We start from the raw sequence: 25,999 nt of genomic DNA, 5'->3' as shown, positions 1-25,999 counted from the left end.
AGAAACAGCTAAGATACTGCGCAGGACTCTCAAACTCCCAGGCCTCTGGTAGAGGACCCGAGCTTGAGGGGGAAAAAGACCACCCGAAGGAGGTATATATCAGTGGTTGCGTTAGACTTTTTCATTGTCCGCCATTTTGACGGACAGAGTCATAAAAATTCCATCATTGTCCATTATTATCTGTCATTTTATTTTAGCTTTTAAATGACAATGTATATAGGCTATAAATGCTATATATTTAATAACTTGTGTTTTCATGGACTCATTTTCATTTAAAAATTAATTCACAGAACAAGCTTGTATTATTTAATCATTTATTTATGTATTTATGATGCAAAAAGATGAACAGAGATTCTGACGTTCGGTCACTTGTGAACCCATTTTTCCTCCGCTAAAAACATTGTGCCTTAACGGGCATATGAACAATGTTATTTTACAACGTAGCAAGACAATTGCAGTTAAAATATGAACAGTCCACTACAACGATTTAAGTGACAATCTAATTTGACCTGTTTGCGTGAGCTCAAACCTTCCTTCTGGCCCGCATGGATTTAAATTGGGAGCTTGCTTGTGCATAATCAAAGTCGTCAATGGAGACTGCTGCCGAGGCAATTGTCATTAAATTTTGCGTCTTTGCCTCGGATAGACGACTTCTCATTGACGTTTTAATTTTATTCTGAAGGCTGAACCCGCACTCTGCTGCGACACTGGAGACTGGAATAACCAGTGCCACTTCAGCCAAAGTTCTGAAGTCGGGAAACATTTCTCGGCTCAGCGGAGCCTGGAACCTGACACGGAAGGTCTTAAATAAAACGAAGTTATGTTTAAATGTTAGTTTGTCTACCCGTGCTCTCATTAAAATGATAGTTTAGCAGATATTCGAGCAGTGATGTTCCTAAGCTTGCTGGGGAAGAATACAATAAATCGACATTTGTTTCATTTTAAAAACAAGAAAACAACTAGCCTAAATGAGCGCTATTGCATTAAGACGTACAGGCAGGGAAACAACACAAACAACCCAATGCATCTCTTTTTTTTTTTTAATAGCAAAAATGACGTGTCTTCTGCAGAGAAGGGAAACATTAATACATCTCACTGTGCTAGTGGTTAGAAAAGTCAGAGCGCGGTCAGGAGCGTGATGGGGGGAACAGCCTTGTGCAGTGGCTACAGTGTATACATGAGTAGCACTGAACATCAAGACTGCCGCAACGTCGGCTCAGATTGACCCACTACAAACGCGGCTGAGTCGGGCTGAGCTGTGCCGTGCTGAGTCGAGCTGAGTGGGGCTGTTGGAGTTGCATTTCGACTACAACCGCGCTGAACCGTGCTGGCTGGAAGTGGGTGGACACATTGGGTGGAGTTAGCGAAAGTGGGTGGACGTCACGTGATGTCGTTAAGCAGCGCAAACAGTGACATCAGTGAGCTTTTAAGCGGTAGTCTCACGACCCGAATAGTAAACAATAAACATGGACATGGAGTCGTTAGTGTTGCTGGTCTTGGTGCTGTGGCTTGTTGTCACCGACAACGCCAACAGATACTGGCAAGAGCGTATAGATGAGGCGAGGCGCATAAGGCTTCAGAAATTCTCGTAATTCGTAATTCTTCTCCTTCCGGGTTTACGGTGTTTACAGATCCCAGCACGCTCGCGGGGCGTGTGTGGGCATGTGAGGACACTCCTCCTCACCAATCAGTGCACAGGGGAGTGTCTGCTTACGCCCCCAGCCTCACTCGGCTCGCTTTGGCTCGCTTCAGCCCCACTCCAAAACGGTGCGAGTTTTAGGGGCTAAGCAGGGCTGAAGCGAGCCGAGTCGTGCTGTTTTTTGGTAGTCGAAACGCGAGCCGTGTCGGGCTGAAGTGAGCTGAAAAAGGGTAGTGGAAAAGGGCCATATGTATACTGTATGTAAGAAAACTCTGCCACAACTTGCCAATCATTTCAACTGTGTGTTTCATTATGTGTTATTATTAGGCTATTATTGTTATTGGTAATGGTAACGGTAAACATCTGTCAAAATGACCGACGGCCTTCAGATTTTTCCGTCATAGCTAAAAAAAATCCGTCAATGACGGACAATTGTTGGTTAACGCAACCTACGGTATATATCCTATCCACATTCACTGGATATGAGCAATCGCGCACTCTGATTGGCAACTCTACTACTAGGATATCAACTCGTATACTGTGAGTAGAGGAAAAACAAAATGGCAGAGCGCATCAAGTCAGATACATCACTTCAAGTATTTAAAAGAAACAGAAATAGCTAAAAGAATATTTTGTTTTGTTTTTTTTCCCCTCAATGTCTCCTGTTCCCCACTCCAGCCCAGTCGGTGGTGGTGATGCGGCTTTTAAGTTGGTTTGCCAACCGTCAAAAAAAGAACCTGAAGAAGAAAATGGCGGACTGTGTTACTGAACCAACCAAGGATAAAATAAAAACTACTCAAAAACAAACCCCCAAAAAGTACAAAACAAAAAGCACAACAAAATATGGAATGAAAATGTTTAATGGTAGGAACGTATCTTTTTTTTTTTCAAGAATAATTATTCTAGCATTTTTCACAAATTGCTTGTCATTTTGGCGGTTTGTTTATATTCTAAGTGGAAATGATTTTGTCGGACGTTTTGCATAAAGTTTTTATTCATCGAATTTGCTAAAAATAAAAATGCTGTTTCTCAAAATCCAGTGAATGTGGAGAGAATAAAACCGTTATTCCACTCAATCTTGTCGTATATGGCTTATAACCAACTCAGGGCTACGCACCTCGTTGGCTGTCAGCTCATGTACGACTCGCTTTTGTGGAATAACTTAAAAAAAAATATATATATATATATATATATATATATATATATATATATATATATATATATATGTGTATATATTATCCTCTTGTGTTGCTTCTTTTGTTTTTGCAGTTTTTTTATTAGCATTTTTTTGTGCTGAATTTTAATGTAAGACAGGTGCTATCTATACAAAGCTTGTTTTTTCTTATTGTTTGTTTGTTTTTATTCAGTATATCATTAATTCTTTTTAAGGCTGATAGATTTTGTCCGTACCTTTATATCAGTAATGCATCATATTACACGGAGTGTGATACAGACCAATCCGGAGGGGTCGATAAATTGCATTTACGGACAGAGTAAAGACACAGTGACTGCGGAAACGAGACAGAATTATCTGGAGTATCAACATTTACCGCAGATGTTTTGGTAAATTACTAATAAAATGCTCAGAATAACTCCAGCGACACTGTAATTACACTTAGCATTGAATGCTAGCTGAAAAGTCTGTCAGTCTGACTGACATTTTGGATTGCGGTACGGTATTTAGTGAGTAACCTCTACTGACCACTTTAGGCCACACCAATTCAATTAGTTGGTCCTCGGAATCGCCGCTTGAAGAAAATGCAAAATGAAAAAAAAAAAATCGAAATCAAACTCCCGCCAACAGAAAAGGTCACGTGACGTGAGGTCACATGACGTCGAAAACCAATCAAATCGCCCCTTTCACTTTCGATAAAGACTTGTGGAAGAAACATGCCTGTGGAGGGGAGTCCTGCAAAGCCTGTGTTTGTGATTGTTAGGATATTCAGCGAACAGAAGCGTAAAATCTTTGACAGGTGTGTCAGTTCTGTTTACTGGTTTGCCTGTATTGTTTGGTCTATTTCCACCGCTAATTTTACCATCAGAGCATTCTCATCTCATTATCTCTAGCCGCTACCATCAGAGCATTTTTTTAATTTTATTTTTCGCCCGCTCGCTTCATATTTTTCCTGAAAAAATCCGAGAACCAACTAATTAAATTGGTGTGGCCTTAAAAAAAAAAAAAACTTTTCTGTGAGTAATCTGTGGAAATAAATCCTGCAGTGTTGAAGGTTATTTATAAATCTGAAATGTTGTGTATCAGCTGCCCTGATGAGGACGTAATCAGATTTTCTGTCTCCTTCTGCCAAGCCAGTAATAAAGTGATGATAACTTTTTTTTTTTTTTTTTGTGTATGTGTTTACCTCAGTGTGATAATTATTTTCCACAGAAGATGTAGAATTTATCCAAGGTACACGGAGAGAGACTGACAGACTGAGAAAGAAAGCGAGCAAGAAAGAGAGACAGATAGAAATTAGAGGCAAGGGGGACAGAAAAAGACGGAGACAAAACAGGGGAGTGTGTGAGGGGAGACAGGAAGTGGGTCGAATTCTATTCAAGGCCACGAGCCACCCCTACACACACACACACACACACACGCTGATAGCCCTGTGAGGCAATGTTGGGATGGGGGGATGGATTTTCGAGAGTTAGCAGAGGGACTTTTTCATCTCAGTGTCCCGCTGTGGTGACTGTGACATCGTCTCCTTCAGACCTTGTCCATGTTGTGGTGTTAATGTAGTTAGTTGTGTGTGTTCAGTAGGTAATGTTTAGCCTTTCCAACTGGTGTGTGAGTGAGAGAGAGAGAGAGAGAGAGAAAGAGAGAGAGCGAGAGCACTTCATTTAGTAAAGTAGCACTGCCAGTAGGGCAACATTTTGGAATCCAAATACCAGAAGCTTCATGTTGTTTTTCTCTGCCGACATTCCTGTCGAGAACACTGTGATGTAAACAAGATCGATTATTTTGTCTAGTTTGCTTTCGGGGACATCTCATCCCTTTGCAAGTCTGCCACGATTTTTTTTTTGTTGTTGTTATTGTTCTGTTAGTTTAAAATGTTTTGCCTTTTTAACCCTTTCTTTTTTTTTTTTGAATTGTTGAAATTTTTGGAGTTTTGCAAAATGCCAAACCTTCACAGAATTTCTCACCAGAAGCTCAGACTTGTCCATCAGCTCCATCCACCATATAATTCCCTTTGTAAATGTAGAGTTACTCATTGTAGACCGTCTGTTGCATTTCACAAAGTATTGGCACCTACTGAGCTGTACAGGCGCTCCTTACTCAGTACGTTTACATGCACATCCAAATCGAGCTACTGTCGGTAATCGAGCTAAGGGTCCCAGCTAGTCTGGTTAACACCAGACCATATTACAAGTGAAATATGGTCTGGAATCCGCCTATTGAAATTCTCGTAGGGGAGGTGTGGTTTACGATTGTCAACGGCCGTTTATTGGACGTTGCAAATGTCTATCATTTGGCGTATACGTAGCCCATGGCCAATCATGGCAGTTGTACCCGGTGACGTAGTTAGAGCGACGAAGAGGCGAAGAAGAGAAGGAAAGAGAAAGAGAAGGCAAAACAAAAATAGGAAAACAATGGCACCGAACGATTACTGCCGTTTGTGCAAGACAAAGCTTGATCGAAAGTTTGGTTCGTATCGCTCGCCGCTATGTTAAATGTGATCCGTAAACAGTCCCAAATAAACTACAAGCTTCCGTTTGTCGAGTAGTACGCGTCACCGTCTTTCCACCCCTCCCCACTCTCTGATTGGCTCCCTAACTCAGGCGAGCCTTTAGACCATAGTTTCCATGCTGTCTTTTCAGATCGGAACGATTGTGCAAAGCAGCATGGGATTTCCCAGGCTAGGTCCCAGCAGGGGTGCCAGAGAAATCCAATCCTACATGCACACAAGGAAATCGAGCTATTGTGTGAGGTACATTGTGCACCCGAGCCACAGGTGGCGCTACACGCCCCATCGTGTTGGTACACTTCCGGTTGTCGTCATGAAGAAGAGCTATTCAAGAGTATAAACAAAGTTATCAGTTCCGTGTTCTCCATTGCACGTTTTTCTCCCGTCCATGAATCTTAATATATTCAACTCCTTAAGCTGAATGAGCATGAACTCTGCTCCAGAAGTGCACGTTTCTGCTCGCCATTTTCTCTTCTTCGTTTGTTCCTCCTGACCTCTTCTGCTGCTCGCTACTACTGTTGTCATGCCGACCGAGGCTGTCATGTTTCCCGCTTGTGGTCTCGTCACTCGTCACTTCCGGAAGGGGCAGTGCTGAAGTAAGTAGCTCGACTCCGTAGCTCGATAGGGTTTACATGCACTAAGTAGCTCGGCTACAATCGCATAATCTAGGTCGTGTAGCTCGATTACGAGAAATCAAGTTTGGTTCAATTTCAGCCGAGCTAAGGTGTTTCCATGGCATTTAGAACTTCGGTTTCAGTCGCGCAACGGCAGAAATTCGATTTTCTCTATGTGCATGTAAACGCACTGAGTGTCTCTGTCTCCATTTTCCACTAACAGGGAAAGGGTTCTGTTCTGGTTCAAGCACCAAATTTTGACCCTTTCAGAGCATTTCAACCAAAAATAAATCGGTTCGGAACCTGAAAAGTCGGTTCCCAGCCGGAAGCAAAATATAGCTTGTTTTTCCACTGTGAACCATGACGACATCAGTGGGCATGTCATTAGTTTGGAGAGGATGCGGAGCGCAGCAGCGAAAAAGGATACACGTTCAGAAAAAATGGAATGAAAACATATCTGTAATAACAGCACAAAAGCTCAGAGGTAATCAGTGCACACCACCATCCAGCTACTACTGTTTACTCCCGTTGTGAATTGTGCAAAACACTCCGTTCATGACGCATCCTTGATTACAACAGTTCCACTCAAAACTGGTGAAAACGCAGGCTGGTTCGCTAGCTGGCACCAAGGTTCAAAGAATCCTGAATTGAACCGGTTCAAGAACACGTTCCCTGCTGGTTGAAAAGGAGTAACAGTGAAGCTCTCGGTCCAAATGTGTCTTAAATCTTAAATAACTCTTCTCATTATTGAATTCGAATCAAGTATTAGCTATTACTCAGATCTCTGTTATTGGGGGGGAAATGGGATCGGTGCATCTTTAGAAAATAAAATACATGTGACCCTTGGCTGACCTTAATTGTAGATCTAAGCTGCTTCGGCTCTGCAAGAGGCTTTAGCATCTCCTGTTTTGTTTTGAACTTTACGTACAATATTGGTGACACCCGATCCAAAGCTAATTATAATGGACCTCCACCTTGGTCACGGACTGAGCCATGGTCTAAATTTCATTGTTGATTGTCTGGAAAATTAAATCCTCATTAGCATCGGTCCAGGATTAGTCAGCGTCTAGGAAACAGGTTCTTGTTTATTATGGATTATGGGTCACACTACACTCTTAATAACGACGTGTGTTGATCCTGCAGTATGTCTGGGTACGGATATGAAGCTGTCATTGCCCTCCAGTCTGGAGAACCATTACGAGATGCTTCGACTCCTTTACACCGACTGCCAGGTCATCCACGGCAACCTGGAGATCACACACCTCCATGGGACACCAGATCTTTCCTTCCTCAAGGTAACAGTAGACTTGTTGAATGTTGTCCATTCGTTCACAGTTTACAGCAATGATGGATGATGCTTTTCTTCTAGCTTTACTCTGTCAACTTTTCATTACACGTGATTGATTTTTTTTTTTTTACAATGGTTAGCTTTTCTAGTTTTCCTGTAAATTTATAACTTTCATTGACACTCGGATTTGTTTGTACATCTTGGTTTTCTTAACACTTTTGGCTTTCTGTTACACGCTCAGATTTTCTTTGTATTCTTTATATCATTTTTTTTTTTTTTACACTGTCAGCTGTCCTTTACATGTTTTTACATTTCTAGCGTTCCTTTGCCCTTTTTGCATTTCTTTCCATTTCTAGCTTTCCTTCATATTTTCTGTTATTCTTTACACTATTAAGCACTGTTGATGAATATTTCTGACAAAGGAAGTCATCCCCCCCCCCCCCAATCACTGGTCTTAGAACATTATAGGGTGAAGGCGGCAGCTTTCAGAAAGGCACTAAAGACGAAGAACAAGATGAATATGAAAATGCAGATAAAGTTGGCGATGGATGGTCATGAGGATGATGCTGTTATAATGATGTCATTCTCTCTATAGGGAATAATGGAGGTTCAGGGCTATGTGTTGATAGCTCACGTCTCAGTGTCCATGGTTCCACTGGAGAACCTGCGCATCATCAGAGGCAGTCAGCTGTACAACTCGAGTTACGCACTCGCCGTTCTGGACAACACCGGAGTCACACAGCTACTGCTCAGAAGTCTCACGGGTAAAGATCCGTCTGTGTGTCCGGATGGACGTTTCTGTAAGAACGTCTAACTCTAAAGTCTAATCGGCACTGGATTGTTTTCTCCCTTAGAGATTTTAGTGGGTGATGTTTACATCATGGGAAACCCCCAGCTGTGTTTCCCCAACCCTCAATATATCACCTGGAAGGATATCATGACTTACCAGGATCTAAATGGAAAACTGCTGCACCTGCAGTCAATAGCACCTTCCTGTGAGTATGACCTTTAACCTTCACACGATATTACAATGCCATTAGGCCATCATTAAAAAATTTTCTGTTTCCGGTCCACCGGCCGGGTGAGTGCCGTTTGTGCGGTTGAAATTTTTTTTTTTAACGACGGTTTTTCGACATTTTTTTCGGGTTCGTAAATCTAAAATCGAACTTGACATTTACGCATTCCCAGGGCTTTCCACTAAGGCTCATACTAGCCAGCCATGACAAATAAGTAGCCAGCCGGGGGGAGTAAACACAAAATAAACTCCTGTGCACGCAGTTCCCAGGATTAAATGTATTTTCCACAGACCATTTATTTATTCACTTTACTCAAATACAAAGTAAAATGGCAGTAAATCTTCTTTCTTTTCTTACGTATTGCATCATGAGGCGTTCCTGGCTTGTAAATCTCTTATTTTCGGTGCATGACACATTCACGCAGCTGAGCATGCTATGAATCAACAACGACAACGGTCTGCAGTGGGGCTACACAATTACACACTCAGCCAACATTTCTCCATTTGTGTATGCAAATACACTCCAACCACTCAGTTTGGTTTCATTTACAACCAACGGTGTCTTTTGATGCCAGCACGTAATTGAACGAGAGAAGACTGGTTTACCGGAGACAAAATAAGCGTCATCTCTGCTTCTGTTCCCTCCGACACACTACTGCCTCCGCTGAGTGCGCGCACACTCTGAACTGAATCAGCTCTGCGCATGCGCCGTGCGGCACAAAAAAATGGCAGCCACCATGAAGGAAGGAGATCCGGAGTTTTCAAACATTTGCTTAAGTGTGAAATCGCAAAATGGTATTCTAGCGAACAACAAAATAGTAAAGATTCAGAAAAACAAATCATTCAGTGATCATTTTAATAGCGTAATTTCATCCGAACTAGGCCTAACGGCCGATTTAGAACTACAGAAAGTCCGTGTGTCGGGCATTTTAAGTACCTTTGTAAAAGTTTTGCAAATGTTGCAGTCAGCATTTAAAATGCTAACTTAGTTTTTGTACAAGTTTCAGTTGATTAAACTGTCATTTTATTAAATGTGTCTGCTTTTGTAATTAAAAAAAAGTACTGAAAAAAAAGCAAACACAGCATTGCGATTTCTTATCCATCCATAAAAAAAAATCCCTCCCTCCCTCCCTCCCGAAAATTTTTTTGCTCACCCGGTGGACAGGAAACGGATTTTTTTTTTTAAGGATGGCCTTAGTATTGCATATTTCGATGATGATGCAATCAATATATTACATATGGCTTCATGTTTGTTTGTTTTTTTTGTTTGTTTTGTTTTTTGAAAACAGGTCCAGCTTGTACTCAATCGTGCAACTCCAGGAGCTGCTGGGGCCCCACCGTGTCCGACTGCCAAACACGTGAGCATTTCTCTTTCATTATAGCTGGAAAAACTTATGATTATGATAAAAATATGATTTCTTATAATGTACTAGACAATGTAATGTTTTCTATTCATAAGTGTCAAAAAGTAGATTTTAATTGAACTTTAAAATATTAAACTCATTAATTATATGACACGTCTTGGCTTACCTGTTGGAAAACATGTTCAAACCCAACACTAACAAATGTACCGTACACCTTTCCTTTAGGCTTTACACTTTTCTTTACATTTATAGATTTTTTTAATCACTTAAAGTATTTCATTTCATTGCTATCAGTGTTTTTTTTTTTTTTTAAACTCCTCTAGCTTTTGTCGTACGCTTCCAGCCTTTGTTTATACAGTGTCCGCTTTTCATTACTCTCCTAGCTTTTTCTTTACACTTCTAGAGACTTTTACTATCAGTTCTCTTTGCATTTCTAGCTTATCTTGATTTTTAGTTGCATAACATGTACAAAGATCACACTGTGCCAGTGATACACCACTGTTTAGTGCATAAAACAGCCTCAAATTTCAGTTATAATTACAACCCCATTTCCAGAAAAGTTGGGATATTTTCCAAAATGCAATAAAAATAAAAACATGCGATTTATTAATGTGTGAACCTTTTATTTAACTGACAAAAGTACAAAAAAAAAAGATTTTCAATAGTTTTACTGGCCAACTTAATTGTATTTTGTAAATATAAACGAAGTTTATATTGAATTTGACGCCTGTAACACACTCAAAAAAAAAAAAAGTTGGGACAGAGGTATTATTACCATTGTATTACATCTTTCCTTTAATAGCACTTTTTAATCGTATGGTATCTGAGGATATTAATGGTTGCAGTTTTACAACTGGAATTTTTTTCCATTCTTGCTTGATACAAGACTTTAGCTGCTCAACAGTCCGTGGTCGCCATTGTCTGATTGTCCTCTTCATGATGCCACATACATTCTCAATAGGAGACAGAGCTGGACTGGCAGCAGGCCAGTCAAGCACACACACTCTGTGTCTATGAAGCCACGCTGTTGTAGCCCATGCAGAATGAGGCCTAACATTTGTCCTGCTCAAATAAGCATGGACTTCCCAGGAAGAGACGTCGCCTTGATGAATGTCTCTTTAAAATCCTGATATACGCCCCAACACATCAATGGTACCTTCACACACACACATGCAGCCTCACCCATACCATCACAGATGCTGGCTTTTGCACCTTTCTCTGATAAACTGGACGGTCGTGTTCACCTTTGGCATTGAGAACTTGATGTCCGGTTTTCCCAAAAACAAACTGAAATGTGGACTCGTGACCACAGCACACATTTCCACTGTCTTTCAGTCCATCTGAGATGAGTTCAGACCCAGAAAAATCCGTGGCGTTTCTGCATAGAATTGATGAATGGCTTCCTTCTTGCATAATACAGTTTCAGGTTGCATTTCTGGATGCAGCAGTGGACGGTGTTAAGTGACGACGGTTTTCCGAAGTACTCCTGAGCCCATGTGGCTATATTTGTCACATTAGCATGACAGTTTCTCAGGCAGTGCCACTTGAGGGCTCGAAGGTCACACACATTCAACAGTGGTTTCTGACCTTGCCCTTTACACACTGAGATGTCGTCTCTGAATGCCCTGAATCTTTTCACAGTATTATGTACTGTAGATTTTGAAAGAGCTAAACTCTTGCGCTGAGAAATGTTCTTTTTAAATTGACGAAAGATTCTCTCAGGAATTTTGGCACAAAGGAGTAAGCCACGACCCATCTTTGCCTGCAAAGACTGAGCATTTGGTGCTGTTCCTTTTATACTCCATCATGTGACCAATTAACCTGCTTATTGTGGGATCTTCCAAAATGGAGTTACTTGAATATCCTATGAACATTTCAGTGTTATTTTGCCTCTGTCCCAAGTTTTGAGTGTGTTGCAGACATCAGATTCTGACTTCATTTATATTTATAAAATACAATTAAGTTGGGGGGGGCGGCACGGTGGTGTAGTGGTTAGCGCTGTCGCCTCACAGCAAGAAGGTCCGGGTTCGAGCCCCGTGGCCGGCGAGGGCCTTTCTGTGTGGAGTTTGCATGTTCTCCCCGTGTCCGCGTGGGTTTCCTCCGGGTGCTCCGGTTTCCCCCACAGTCCAAAGACATGCAGGTTAGGTTAACTGGTGACTCTAAATTGACCGTAGGTGTGAATGTGAGTGTGAATGGTTGTCTGTGTCTATGTGTCAGCCCTGTGATGACCTGGCGACTTGTCCAGGGTGTACCCCGCCTTTCGCCCGTAGTCAGCTGGGATAGGCTCCAGCTTGCCTGCGACCCTGTAGAACAGGATAAAGCGGCTAGAGATAATGAGATGAGATATTTGTATTTTTATTGCAGTTTGGAAAATATCCCAACTTTTCTGGAAGTGGGGTTGTAGATCGATAATAATTAAAACTAAGCTAATATGTCCGCAAAAGTATGCTTTTTATTTTGTACTGAAATTCTGCTGGTATAGCTACTGAATGAGCATGCAAGCATTTCTACTGTTTGACCCTTATATATGTTTGTGTGTGCGTGTTTAGTGACGAGCGTGCGCTGTACTTCAGGCTGTAAGCGCTGTAAAGGTCCCGATGCGAGTGATTGCTGTCATGTGCAGTGCGCTGCAGGCTGCACCGGTCCCAAAGACTCGGACTGTCTGGTGTGTGTTTCTTTTCACAGTTGTATTTTAGGATATTTCATCCTGACCTTAGAGTAAGCTTGTGTCCTCTTTTTCTTCCCCTCAGGCTTGTCAGAACTTGAATGACAGTGGCACGTGCATACGCTCCTGCCCTCCTCCCACCATTTATGACCCAATAACGTATCAGTCCAAACCAAACCCCAACAAGAAGTTCAGCTTCGGTGCCACCTGCGTGAAAACATGTCCAAGTAAAGTGTCCTTTTTCTTTTTTTTTTTTAACCATTAAACCTGGAACACACTTTATACACAAACACTGAGGAGAACAGGAGAACTTTGACCCACGACCAAGTCTGCTAAACTGTGGGCATCGGAAAAAAATGTTAATTTTTCACTTTTTTGTAAACGGGGGGGAATATTTGCACACTTTTGGATTTGTAACTCTTGTAAATGCTGCGAATGTTTCCAATTTGAGCCATCAGATGTTTTCATGAAACTAATGAAGGAAAATGAAAGCTGCGCTTCTTCTTTCTATTTATTCTCAGGCTTTCTTTATCTTTCTGTAGATAACTATTTGGCCACAAATGTAGCGTGCACGATGGTTTGCCCCATAGACAATAAGGAGGTCATTGTTCAAGCAGATGGTCAGGAGACACAGAAATGTGAGCCATGTGAAGGAGAGTGTCCAAAAGGTAGGTGTGTGTGTGTGTGTGATTAAGTATATTTGCTTTGTATGTGTAATGTGTTGTTCTTATTGGCTCTGCCTGTGTGTCTACCTTGTTTTTTCTTTCTCTGTTTGTCTATATCTCACTCTGTCTATCTGTCTGCCTTTTTTACTGTGTTTGTTTCTTTCTGTCTGATGTTATGGAACAGTGAAGTGTTCAGTTGTACCACTATTATTATTTTTAATGGTAAACTAATGGTGATTCCCTGCATGCGTGTGTTACGACTCAGTGTGCTACGGTCTTGGGATGGGGAACCTCCAGGGGATGACAGCCGTAAACTCCTTGAACATCGCTTCCTTCCAGGGCTGTAAGAAGATCTACGGCAGTCTGGCCTTCCTTACACACTCATTTCAAGGGTAAGTGTAGTGGGGTCAAAAACACTGCTCTGACTCTTCAAACCGTGTGCTGAAACTCCAGTCTAACAATCAATAACCATGGGCTCCACTAAGCAGCTGACTGCAGTTCTAAATTTCCACTGTCCAAAATGTCCAGTGCACAAACATGATCTGCATGGAAGAGTCATCAGCAGGAAACCTTATCTGCGACTTCGTTAGTATCTGTTGTATACAAAACAGTATGTGTGTAAGGTATGGGGAGAAATAAAGTAGCAGCATTTGATGAAAAGAACACTTTGGCAGATGTTAAAGCAGATACGCTTAACCTTTATTTTAAAATAAATTTCCGAGTGGATAGTATCTCCATCCTTGCCTCTTGTATGCTGCATAAATGGGAATTTAAAAAAATATATATTTTTGAGAGTTAAAATCAACCGCAGTGTTGGCATTCGAGCTGCCAGCCAGCCCTGAGTGCGTGACGTCACAGCGGTAACCGGTTTTAAGGCCGAGGCCTTTGACAGCTATAGACCAAAGTCATATAAATAAAAATGTATGGTGAAAGTAAGAAATACCGTTACCGACTTGCTCAACTAAGACTGATTTGACTTCACTGATTGTGGGTTGACTCGCATTAAAACAGGATAGGTGTTATAACTTATGCAACATACATGTACATGCATGCATTTTCACTGATAAAATGTAAAAGGCTAATTAAATAATCAGATGAACTGAGACAATCACATTCTGAAGCAAATTAAATAATCTTATACCGGTAACTTAAACACACAATACAAGTTACACATATTAATCTAAATGCAGGTACACTCCCGATTCCAAAAAAGTTGGGACAAGGTACAAATTGTAAATAAAAACGGAATACAATAATTGACAAATCTCAAACTGATATTGTATTCACAATAGAACACAGACAACATATCAAATGTCGAAAGTGAGACATTTTGAAATTTCATGCCAAATATTGGCTCATTTGAAATTTCATGACAGCAACACATCTCAAAAAAGTTGGGACAGGGGCAATAAGAGGCTGGAAAAATTAAAGGTACAAAAATGGAACAGCTGGAGAACCAAATTGCAACTCATTAGGTCAACTGGCAATAGGTCATTAACATGACTGGGTATAAAAAGAGCATCTTGGAGTGGCTGCAGCTCTCAGAAGTAAAGCTGGGAAGAGGATCACCAATCCCCCTAATTCTGCGCCGACAAATAGTGGAGCAATATCAGAAAGGAGTTTGACAGTGTAAAATTGCAAAGAGTTTGAACATATCATCTACAGTGCATAATATCATCAAAAGATTCAGAGAATCTGGAAGAATCTCTGTGCGTAAGGGTCAAGGCCGGAAAACCATACTGGGTGCCCGTGATCTTCGGGCCCTTAGACGGCACTGCATCACATACAGGCATGCTTCTGGATTGGAAATCACAAAATGGGCTCAGGAATATTTCCAGAGAACATTATCTGTGAACACAATTCACCGTGCCATCCACCGTTGCCAGCTAAAACTCTATAGTTCAAAGAAGAAGCCGTATCTAAACACGATCCAGAAGCGCAGACGTCTTCTCTGGGCCAAGGCTCATTTAAAATGGACTGTGGCAAAGTGGAAAACTGTTCTGTGGTCAGACGAATCAAAATGTGAAGTTCTTTATGGAAATCAGGGACGCCGTGTCATTCGGACTAAAGAGGAGAAGGACGACCCAAGTTGTTATCAGCGCTCAGTTCAGAAGCCTGCATCTCTGATGGTATGGGGTTGCATTAGTGCGTGTGGCATGGGCAGCATACACATCTGGAAAGACACCATCAATGCTGAAATGTATATCCAGGTTCTAGAGCAACATATGCTCCCATCCAGACGACGTCTCTTTCAGGGAAGACCTTGCATTTTTCAACATGACAATGCCAAACCACATACTGCATCAATTACAGCATCATGGCTGTGTAGAAGAAGAGTCCGGGTACTGAACTGGCCAGCCTGCAGTCCAGATCTTTCACCCATAGAAAACATTTGGCGCATCATAAAACGGAAGATACGACAAAAACGACCTAAGACAGTTGAGCAACTAGAATCCTACATTAGACAAGAATGGGTTAACATTCCTATCCCTAAACTTGAGCAACTTGTCTCCTCAGTCCCCAGACGTTTACAGACTGTTGTAAAGAGAAAAGGGGATGTCTCACAGCGGTAAACATGGCCTTGTCCCAACTTTTTTGAGATGTGTTGTCATAAAATTTAAAATCACCTAATTTTTCTCTTTAAAAGATGCATTTTCTCAGTTTAAACCTTTGATATGTCATCTATGTTCTATTCTGAATAAAATATGGAATTTTGAAACTTCCACATCATTGCATTCCGTTTATATTTACAATTTGTACTGTCCCAACTTTTTTGGAATCGGGGTGGTAAAAAATGTGTGCTGTTTTTGTTGTTGTTGTTTGTTGTTTTTTTATCCAAATGAGAGTCGGCACTTACCTGTCTGTGTTCTCTCTTCTTGAAGGCTGATCTTGTGGCCGATTGTTTTGAAACAATCTTTCAGTTGTTCGTTTGGTTCTCCATTCATTTGCTTCTTCCACGTAAGGGCAAGATGGCAGCAATATCCAGTTTAGAAATCAGACGGCTGGTCCACTCATTCTCCATTACTGTGTACTCCGCCATTACTGCTCGGCTCAGGCAATTGCTAAAACCCAGGACGAAACGGGATGTCACTGGTTTTAGCAACAACCGTGGGGAGGTCGCTGCCCGAGCGATACGTCCTGTCCCGCTCCGTCCCGGGTTTTAGCAACAACCCTCGGCTCACACTCCGGGAGGACTGGTGCAACTCAACTCACTTTAAAAAAATAAAATAAATACTAGTTTTTCTTTAATTGTTGATACTGCACCCTCTTTCAATACGGGCTGATAGCCAACGCTCCTCAACAGATCAAAGGTCTCATACGAGTCTTCAGTAAAATGTGCAGAGCAGAGGAGAGACCACTTCATAGGCGTCCAATGTGTCCGTGAACTTCTCGCAAAATGCGTCCAAATCTTTGCAGTTTGAACATTTTTGGGCCATGAATGCAACATAAATCCACCTTCTGTCATGTTGCTGGCGGGTGCAGCAACACATCTACATGGCATGGCGATAAATTAGCTCAAAATGGAGGAACGGAGTTACAGTCAGCTCTGTGTTTTAGTATAGCGGAAATGGCGATGAGACCGATAGACTTCCTGCTGTGATGTTACGGACGTCAACGTCATTCACTCAGACCGCTACCTATTTAAATCACTTTAATCGTAAAAATTACTATATTAGATTTCTTGTTAATGCTTAAAACTATTCCTGTGCTATTCTTGAGGTCTCAAGGCATTTATAAACTAAAGTGAGGCCATGGCTCTGTGTATATGCTTTAAGCATGGGTGGGGATCTGTTCTGCTTTGGGGTTGTGTAGTAGCCAGTGGCAAAGGAAACACTGTACAGGTAAAAGGAAGATTGGATTCCAGTAAATATTTGCACATTCTGGAGGCAAATGTAACACAATGAGTTGAGACACTAAAGCTGAAAAGGGTTTGGTATCTACAACACGCCAGTGGTCCTAGATGATTGATCCATAAAGGCCAGATATGGAGTGCAGTGTTTGTTGTTAATTGGGGTGTTCACACGGCAACTTTTACTCCGGTGTAGCACCTGGGCTGCCCCGGTAGAGCGTTCACACGGTAAAAAGTTATAGCGGTGTAGCCCCTGAAAGCTGCTTAAACCGGTGCAAATCTAACCCTGCTCGGGAGGTGGTTTAAGAAATTTACTCCGGAGTAGATGCTAGTTTGCGGGGCAGCACCGATATAAAATGGGACGTCTGAACACTACAGGGGTAGACTCGCTATGCGTGAGGAGAGTTGATTACCTACGGGCATTGCATAATTTGCATCCTGGTATTTTGCGCTTCCAAAATGGCGAATATCAACAACAACAGAACTGTGTGTCTTCCAGTGTTGCCAGATTGGGCGCTTTTAAGTGCATTTTGGCGGATTTGAACATATTTTGGGCTGGAAAACGTCAGCAGTATCCGGCAACACTGGTGTCTTCATCCACGTTGTTTTCCCGGCGCTTGGTGATGCCATGACAACCGGGAAAAGGAAGTACATTTTCACGCATGCGCATATTTAATTTCCGCATTATTACTATCGTATAGCACGGTCGCAAAAACTGCCGTGTGAACGCAAGTGGGGCTGCACCGGTGCTAACATGCTTCTCTCTAGTAAGCAGGTTTGTGACGTGTGAACGCTCCACAAAATTTACACCGGTGTAAGATATATCGCAACAAAATACATCGGTGCAGCATCAATGCAAATATGTGCCGTGTGAACACCCCTTTTGTTTTTTTTATTTTTAATTTATTGAAAATGTGTGTTTTTTCCCCACAGGGACCCACGCAGTAATCTATCAGGCCTGCAGTTAAGTGACCTCGATGTGTTCCGGACTTTAGAGGAGATCACAGGTAACTCTAATCTCTCGTACACATCACAGTGCGAGTTTGGATGTCTGTTAATGTACAAGAACATGGAGCAAGACAGCGAGTGAAGGAGTGAGTACTGGAATGTGTGTGAGTTAGTGATTATATGAGTGTGTGAGAGGATGACAGCCTGCTGTGTAGCGTGTTCGTATATTAGTGTATTACAGCTGATCGTTTCTCTTAGGCCCTGTCCACACGGCAACGGATTCAGGTGAATCTGATAAAATCGTTCCGGCCTGACGTCCACACGGCACCGGCGTTTTGGGTGCCCCACAACAATATTTTTTTGAGAACGGGTTCCAGAGTGGAAAAATCTGGCAACGGCGCCATTGCGAAGTCGTCTGGATGAGTAGAACGGATTTGTTTACGATGACGTCACAACCACATGACGAGAACAAGCAGCACTCTCGCTGTTTTGTATGAACCACTGCATTGCATTCACTTTTGTATACAGCTTTTCTTTTAAATAAACAAGTAACTGAACCATTTCTTGAATTTCTTTTTTTATTGGATAAGACTGCTTTTCAAAACGTTCACACAATATAAAAAGTTATATAAATTATATAAAAATGCTTTTCAAAATGTTCACACACAATAAGAAAATTAAGTTATATAAAACTATGCACACTAATAAAACTAATTTGTACACAGAGAAGGCACGATTTCCTCGCGTAGTCGCAGCCGCCATCTTGTTGTTGTGTGTTTGTTCCTGTGAGTGCTTCACGCCGGGTAGAAGAAGGGGTTTATGCGCATGCGTTTACTACTTCTATTGTTCTGGTGTCTCTGATGGGACCATCTTACAGCGCCCCTAGAGGTGTGGCATGTGTATTGCATCGTTTTCAGCAAGCGTTGCGTTGCCATATGTACCTGATATTTTACTGATCCGTTGCCCACGTGGACGCAATGTTTTTTTTAATAAAATCTCGTTGCCGTTGTCGTGTGGATGTAGCCTTAGTGATCGACACACTGAAGCGACTTCTTAGTGCTGTGTTTGTGTGAGAGCTCGGCACTTAGGAGACATTTTTCCCTCCAGGTTACCTGTACATCGACACGTGGCCAGAAAACTGGAGCGACCTGAGCGTGTTTGAAAACCTGAAGGTCATCAGAGGACGAATGCTTTACAAGTAAGCTCTGTCACACATCCTCCACTTGTCTTTCATCTGAATCACAGGTTATTAAAAAAATTCAAATATACACTACCGTTCAAAAGTTTGGGGTCACTTTGAAATGTCCTTATTTTTGAAAGAAAAGCACTGTTCTTTTCAATGAAGATCACTTTAAACTAATCAGAAATCCACTCTATACATTGCTAATGTGGTAAATGACTATTCTAGCTGCAAATGTCTGGTTTTTGGTGCAATATCTCCATAGGTGTATAGAGGCCCATTTCCAGCAACTCTCACTCCAGTGTTCTAATGGTACAATGTGTTTGCTCATTGCCTCAGAAGGCTAATGGATGATTAGAAAACCCTTGTACAATCATGTTAGCACAGCTGAAAACAGTTTAGCTCTTTAGAGAAGCTATAAAACTGTAGTCTGGCTAACGCGACTTCAAAGCTCTGCAAGCATTTGGTCTGGCAAAGATATTAAGCCCAACCGTTTCCCAAAGTGCGTGGTTGACCCGCCTCCCTGAAATGCCTCAGTTTGCTACTGGTTGAAGCCAGAAAAGGCTGTGACGAAGCTTAAACCAATCACATCACTCCTTCCTCTGACATATGTGACGAGACGGGGCTAACTGGTAGATTAAACTCTTACCGAAGCCGGTCAGGAGCAAGGCGAAAATGTCCTTCCTTTCAATAAATACCTCCAGGGCTGCTCTTTGCTCCGTTTTCAATGAGAACTTGCTCCATGTTCGTAATGTTTCTAGTGAATGAAGCGCTTCCGGCATAGATTCTGTAAACAATCTATGGCTTCCGGTCGCAGTTCTACTACGTCACTGCCTTGAACACGCCTCTACCCAGGGCCGTTGGAGATGCTCAAAGTTGATTGGCTCCCGATTTTTCGGGAGCTTGGAAGAGCTGTAGATAGCTTGCCTGGCCAGACTAAGCTCGCAACAGGCCCTCGTGTTGCGTCACACTTAGGATGGGCGGGCCCAGGCTAATAAAACTGACCTTCCTTTGAGCAGATTGAGTTTCTGGAGCATCACATTTGTGGGGTCGATTAAATGCTCAAAATGGCCAGAAAAATGTCTTGACTATATTTTCTATTCATTTTACAACTTATGGTGGTAAATAAAAGTGTGACTTTTCATGGAAAACACAAAATTGTCTGGGTGACCCCAAACTTTTGAACGGTAGTGTATGTGAAGGAAGATTTGGACAGTTTTGATCTGGTGGGGATCGTTGGCTGGTTCCAATGAGGAACATTTGTTTTCTTTTAGGTACTGAAGCTAGAGTTCAGGTTAGATTTAGGTATAGCAGAGTGTTACATTAATAATTATGTCCATAGCAAGACAAAGGTGTGTGTGTGTGTGTGTGTTTTATTGAACATGTTTGTGATTAAAGTTAATGATTGAACTATGTGACTGTTTTCTGTTTAATATGACGGCTGTGTTTATTTCAGAGTCCAAGTTGCCATCCTCGATTCCCAAACATGATTCTGTTTCTCAGTAAAGAATAAACTCTGCGGACAAGATGTTCAGAAAGACTCTTTCTATGGTTCCTGTGTGTCTCGTACTTTTTGCTTCCATGCATTTTTTTTTTTTTTTTGTAACTTTTTCACATTAGTACTCGACTTTTTGAAAAGGGAGAAGTTCCTGATACTGAGAGATTCTCAGATAGTTTGAAACCAACAGTACTACAAATCATAGGGCGTGCTAGAGCAAGTGCTGTTTTCTAAGCTGCTGAATAACGAAGATGGAAGACATTTTGTTAAATTCAACCAAATTTGCTAAAACTATTCACCCAGCCGTATATTGGAGATGTACTAGATTCCTGTTAGATGTACTGTATATCATTCATATATAATCATGTTTTAATGTCCCCTTGTTTTTATGATGCATCATATTACAGCTATTTACTTCTTGAGTCTGCATTTTCTATCCTTGATTTTTATTTTTATTTTTTGCTTTAAAGACAGCACCCTAGTAAAGCCCTGTTTCAAACCCTTCTGCTGAAGTAAAATTTGGCAACCTGAGACGTTTTAAATAAACCCAGCTGATTTTAATGTTCTGAATACGAAGCCGAAAAACGGACTGAAGTGTCTGCGTAAGCCGACTCCGAACACGAGGAGCTTTATGAATTTTGACGCAATGACTTGGGGAATAATGCAAGTTCATTATATAAATGAAATGCATTTTTCTTTTCTCCTTCCGTCTGTGCTTGTAGGGGCGTGTTTTCTCTGGGAGTGCAGTCTCTCCATATCGAGTCTCTCGGCCTGCGTTCTCTGCACCACATCAGCGGCGGGCTCGTCCTCATCCACAACAACTCCAAGCTGTGTTACACGTCGTCTCTGCCATGGGCCACTCTGCTTTACCCAAGTCAGGAGCTCAACCTCATCAGCAACAACAACCAAGACCCCAAAACCTGTGGTAACTCTCTCTCTCGCTCTCTCTCACACACTCGCTCTCTCTCACACACTCACTCTCTCACACACACAACCAGCGTGGTTTTTTCTTTCTTGTTTTTTAAATAGACCTTTTATCTGCTACAAATTCTACACCTTAATTAACAAAAACTTAGTAGTAGTATTTCAGTGGGTGTGTCCTCTTCAGAATATTCAGTATAACAGTAGTCACAATTTTATAATTTTTGGAAAATGCTCTTAAATTTGGCCAAACCTTTGGAAGGCCAAATTAGAAATTTACACGTGTGTGTGTGTGTGTGTGTGATTCAGTGGCCGAGGGTCATGTGTGTGACTCACTGTGTGCGAATGGAAGCTGCTGGGGTCCCGGGCCAAGTCAGTGCGTGTCATGTAAGTCGTTTCAGCGCGGTATGGAGTGTGTGGAGCAGTGCAATATCCATCATGGGTGAGTTAAAATATATCTTTAAAAAATTGTTAATATTGTATTAAATAATCATTTATATCAATTAGCATTTGATAACTGATGAATAACCACGACGTGTGTGTGTGTAGTGCCATCAGAGAGTTCATCAACGGATCCTCTTGTGTTTCCTGTCATTCTGAGTGTCGACTGATCAATGGCTCCGCCTCCTGCACCGGCCCTGTAAGACACATTAATAAAACACACACACATTTATTGCTGTTTAGACACCTAAGTAAATATTAGCATACATGTTGTAAATATTCTCTACACTAACACACAAACCATAATGATGATGATGTTGTTATTATTATTCTTTTTTTAATCGCAGGAAGCAAACAAGTGTGTGGAGTGTGTGCACTTTCAGGATGGTGACACATGTGTGGAACGCTGTCCGAGCGGCGTGAAGGAGGAACAACACACCTTGTGGAAATACGCCAATGAGAGCGGACACTGCGTGCCCTGCACCACCAACTGCACCGTCTCGTAAGGAAATTTCTACAACCCCGATTCCAAAAAAGTTGGGACAAAGTACAAATTGTAAATAAAAACGGAATGCAATAATTTGCAAATCTCAAAAACTGATATTGTACTCACAATAGAACATAGACAACATATCAGATGTCGAAAGTGAGACATTTTGAAATTTCATGCCAAATATTGGCTCATTTGAAATTTCATGACAGCAACACATCTCAAAAAAGTTGGGACGGGGCAATAAGAGGCTGGAAAAGTTAAAGGTACAAAAAAGGAACAGCTGGAGGACCAAATTGCAACTCATTAGGTCAATTGGCAATAGGTCATTAACATGACTGGGTATAAAAAGAGCATCTTGGAGTGGCAGCGGCTCTCAGAAGTAAAGATGGGAAGAGGATCACCAATCCCCCTAATTCTGCACCGACAAATAGTGGAGCAATATCAGAAAGGAGTTCGACAGTGTAAAATTGCAAAGAGTTTGAACATATCATCATCATCTACAGTGCATAATATCATCAAAAGATTCAGAGAATCTGGAAGAATCTCTGTGCGTAAGGGTCAAGGCCGGAAAACCATACTGGGTGCCCGTGATCTTCGGGCCCTTAGACGGCACTGCATCACATACAGGCATGCTTCTGGATTGGAAATCACAAAATGGGCTCAGGAATATTTCCAGAGAACATTATCTGTGAACACAATTCACCGTGCCATCCGCCGTTGCCAGCTAAAACTCTATAGTTCAAAGAAGAAGCCGTATCTAAACACGATCCAGAAGCGCAGACGTCTCCTCTGGGCCAAGGCTCATTTAAAATGGACTGTGGCAAAGTGGAAAACTGTTCTGTGGTCAGACGAATCAAAATTTGAAGTTCTTTATGGAAATCAGGGACACCGTGTCATTCGGACTAAAGAGGAGAAGGACAACCCAAGTTATCAGCGCTCAGTTCAGAAGCCTGCATCTCTGATGGTATGGGGTTGCATTAGTGCGTATGGCATGGGCAGCTTACACATCTGGAAAGACACCATCAATGCTGAAAGGTATATCCAGGTTCTAGAGCAACATATGCTCCCATCCAGACGACGTCTCTTTCAGGGAAGACCTTGCATTTTCCAACATGACAATGCCAAACCACATACTGCATCAATTACAGCATCATGGCTGCGTAGAAGAAGGGTCTGGGTACTGAACTGGCCAGCCTGCAGTCCAGATCTTTCACCCATAGAAAACATTTGGCGCATCATAAAACGGAAGATACGACAAAAAAGACCTAAGACAGTTGAGCAACTAGAATCCTACATTAGACAAGAATGGGTTAACATTCCTATCCCTAAACTTGAGCAACTTGTCTCCTCAGTCCCCAGACGTTTACAGACTGTTGTAAAGAGAAAAGGGGATGTCTCACAGTGGGAAACATGGCCTTGGCCCAACTTTTTTGAGATGTGTTGTCATGAAATTTAAAATCACCTAATTTTTCTCTTTAAATGATACATTTTCTCAGTTTAAACCTTTGATATGTCATCTATGTTCTATTCTGAATAAAATATGGCATTTTGAAACTTCCACATCATCGCCTTCCGTTTTTATTTACAATTTGTACTTTGTCCCAACTTTTTTGGAATCAGGGTTGTTATTTATTTATTTATTTATTATTTAACCACAAGGGTCTGGTTTTAGTTCAGGATTTATCCCCAATATGTGCATCAATCAGATATTTACTACTACTACTAGGATTTTTAGAAGAAAACCCATGAGTTTAAAAAAAAAAAAAATTAAGAGCCACATCCAATAATTTTTATAAATTTGACAGCTTAAAATAGCAAATTAAAAGTGTGATTTAAAAACCGGCCATATGCTGTGCGCACATTACAATTTCATGACCTCACATTAGTATCTCGTGGCTTCATGTCAGACTGCTGAAAGAGAATATAGCAAATTTAATGCTAAATAATCGGACGTGCTGGATCAGGTGCTATTTTCTAAACTGTTGGACAATGAGAGTGGAATCTTCTGCAGAAGAGAAAGCTGGGAATCCCTCAGAGGCGTGATCTACACACGCCTACATTCGTTGTATAATCAGAATGGTGCACCCTGGTAATCCACTTAAGCAAGTGCCGCGCTGTAACCCATCTTTTCCTGTGCAAGTATTACGTTACGTTACTTTTGGATGTAAGTAGCCAACTCTGAATATGGCCCACTGTGAGCACCCTGGTAGAAACCTGAACATACTGTTCCAAAGATGTAAGACCTTCACCTTTTCACACACAAACTTTTATTTTTAGTATTGATTACATGTGTTTTTTATTTTTTTTGCTTATTTTTTTTTTTATAGCTGTACAATGGATGACCGAGGATGTCCAGTTCACCAGAAAACTGGGTAAGCCTTTTACATGGCATTAAAATATCTGGAAAAAAGGTCAGTTTCATTTACTGATGTGAGAATATACTAGTGTGATGGTGGATTCTTTGATTCTAACATTTATTACAATTGTGTATAATATTATTTATGATTTCTTGTGTATTTTTACGTTCATTACCCGATACGTGGAGTTTAGCAGTCGGTTCTATCTGCTCTTAGGTTTTTCCTAAGTTAACATTTTATTAGTCCCGATTATTGGTATATATTTTTGTGATGGTGGAAAAGGAAATCTGAAGTTGTTTTCTGTTGTTACCAGATGTGTGTGGGGGGGGGGGAAACCTGACAGTTATGATACTTGTACATTAAAATCCAAATCCGATTTTATCCATTTACAAATAATGCCGTGGAATGTTCATGAAACAAGTTCACTTGCGTTATGGCAGCTATAAACAGACGTCCCTCAACAGTCTTTCTGGTTTTCTCTCTTGAAGTTATTAAACTATGGTCTGCTAAAACGCTAGGAGTAAAATGATTGTTGTTGTTGACAGGCCCGGGACAACGATAGCAGCAATCGGTGGTGTGATTCTCTTCGTTATCCTGCTGGCTCTGCTCGTCTTCTATATGTGCCGGCAGAAGAAGCTGAAGAAGAAGGAGACTAGAAGGAGACGACTGCAGGAGCACGAGGTCTGAGATGCAAAGAATGTTAGGACTTGTTGCTAGGCAACATGGATGCTGAGTATTACCAGTTAACGATTAAGGCCTAGTCCACGGTAAAAAAAAAAAAATGTAAAATTTTTCAAATCCGCTCTTCATAGTTGATAAATCTGAACGCACCGTTATAACATTGTAAATTAAAACTTCACAAGGAAGATAAAGAGCAGTACAGAAAATTTGCACAGTAAACAAGAACAGGAAGTAAAGACCATATAAAGAACAGTGGAAGAAAGTCAGACAGGTAATATAGGTGTGGAGAATCTAGGAAGATTTGTAAGACAGTGACTCATCATAGCAGATTTATTAATACCATAATATTATGATTAACTTCAAGCCTTCAGCGACAGGAATTGTCAGCTTGTGCAGTTTTTTAATCATATTGATTCCCCCCCGTAGCTGGTGGAGCCACTGACACCGAGTGGAGTACAACCCAATCAGGCTCAGATGCGCATCCTGAAGGAAACAGAGCTGAAGAAGTTGCGAGTTCTCGGATCTGGAGCTTTTGGCACTGTCTACAAGGTCCGCACAAAAATACTAACAATTGAACCTAACAGGTTGCTAATAGCAGTAATGATACATCAGCATTAGTATGTGATGCTTTTGTTAATGTAATACGGAAAATGAATATAATTGCTACACGTTTAAATAACCCACCACTACACCTATG

The 25,999-nt window shown here is 41.4% G+C and overlaps 1 protein-coding gene across 1 annotated transcript in view; it reads left to right on the top strand.

Moving 5' to 3' along the window:
- erbb2 (erb-b2 receptor tyrosine kinase 2) overlaps window positions 1-25,999 on the top strand; it is a 55,353-nt gene that overhangs the window by 16,871 nt on the left and 12,483 nt on the right. The window contains exons 2-18 of the mRNA XM_060939514.1: window positions 7,080-7,231; window positions 7,820-7,988; window positions 8,079-8,219; window positions 9,529-9,597; window positions 12,153-12,268; window positions 12,354-12,495; window positions 12,811-12,936; window positions 13,199-13,325; window positions 17,717-17,790; window positions 18,839-18,929; window positions 21,132-21,334; window positions 21,640-21,772; window positions 21,880-21,970; window positions 22,119-22,273; window positions 24,592-24,636; window positions 25,167-25,302; window positions 25,729-25,851. Coding sequence (XP_060795497.1) covers window positions 7,080-7,231; window positions 7,820-7,988; window positions 8,079-8,219; window positions 9,529-9,597; window positions 12,153-12,268; window positions 12,354-12,495; window positions 12,811-12,936; window positions 13,199-13,325; window positions 17,717-17,790; window positions 18,839-18,929; window positions 21,132-21,334; window positions 21,640-21,772; window positions 21,880-21,970; window positions 22,119-22,273; window positions 24,592-24,636; window positions 25,167-25,302; window positions 25,729-25,851 — 2,093 coding nt within the window. The remainder of the gene's footprint in view (window positions 1-7,079; window positions 7,232-7,819; window positions 7,989-8,078; window positions 8,220-9,528; window positions 9,598-12,152; window positions 12,269-12,353; window positions 12,496-12,810; window positions 12,937-13,198; window positions 13,326-17,716; window positions 17,791-18,838; window positions 18,930-21,131; window positions 21,335-21,639; window positions 21,773-21,879; window positions 21,971-22,118; window positions 22,274-24,591; window positions 24,637-25,166; window positions 25,303-25,728; window positions 25,852-25,999) is intronic.

This window comes from Neoarius graeffei, chromosome 14 (assembly GCF_027579695.1).
Source record: "Neoarius graeffei isolate fNeoGra1 chromosome 14, fNeoGra1.pri, whole genome shotgun sequence".
In the NCBI taxonomy this organism is placed as follows: domain Eukaryota; kingdom Metazoa; phylum Chordata; class Actinopteri; order Siluriformes; family Ariidae; genus Neoarius; species Neoarius graeffei.
The sequence above is the reverse complement of the archived record's forward strand: the minus strand, read 5'-3'. Positions and strand labels throughout refer to the sequence as shown.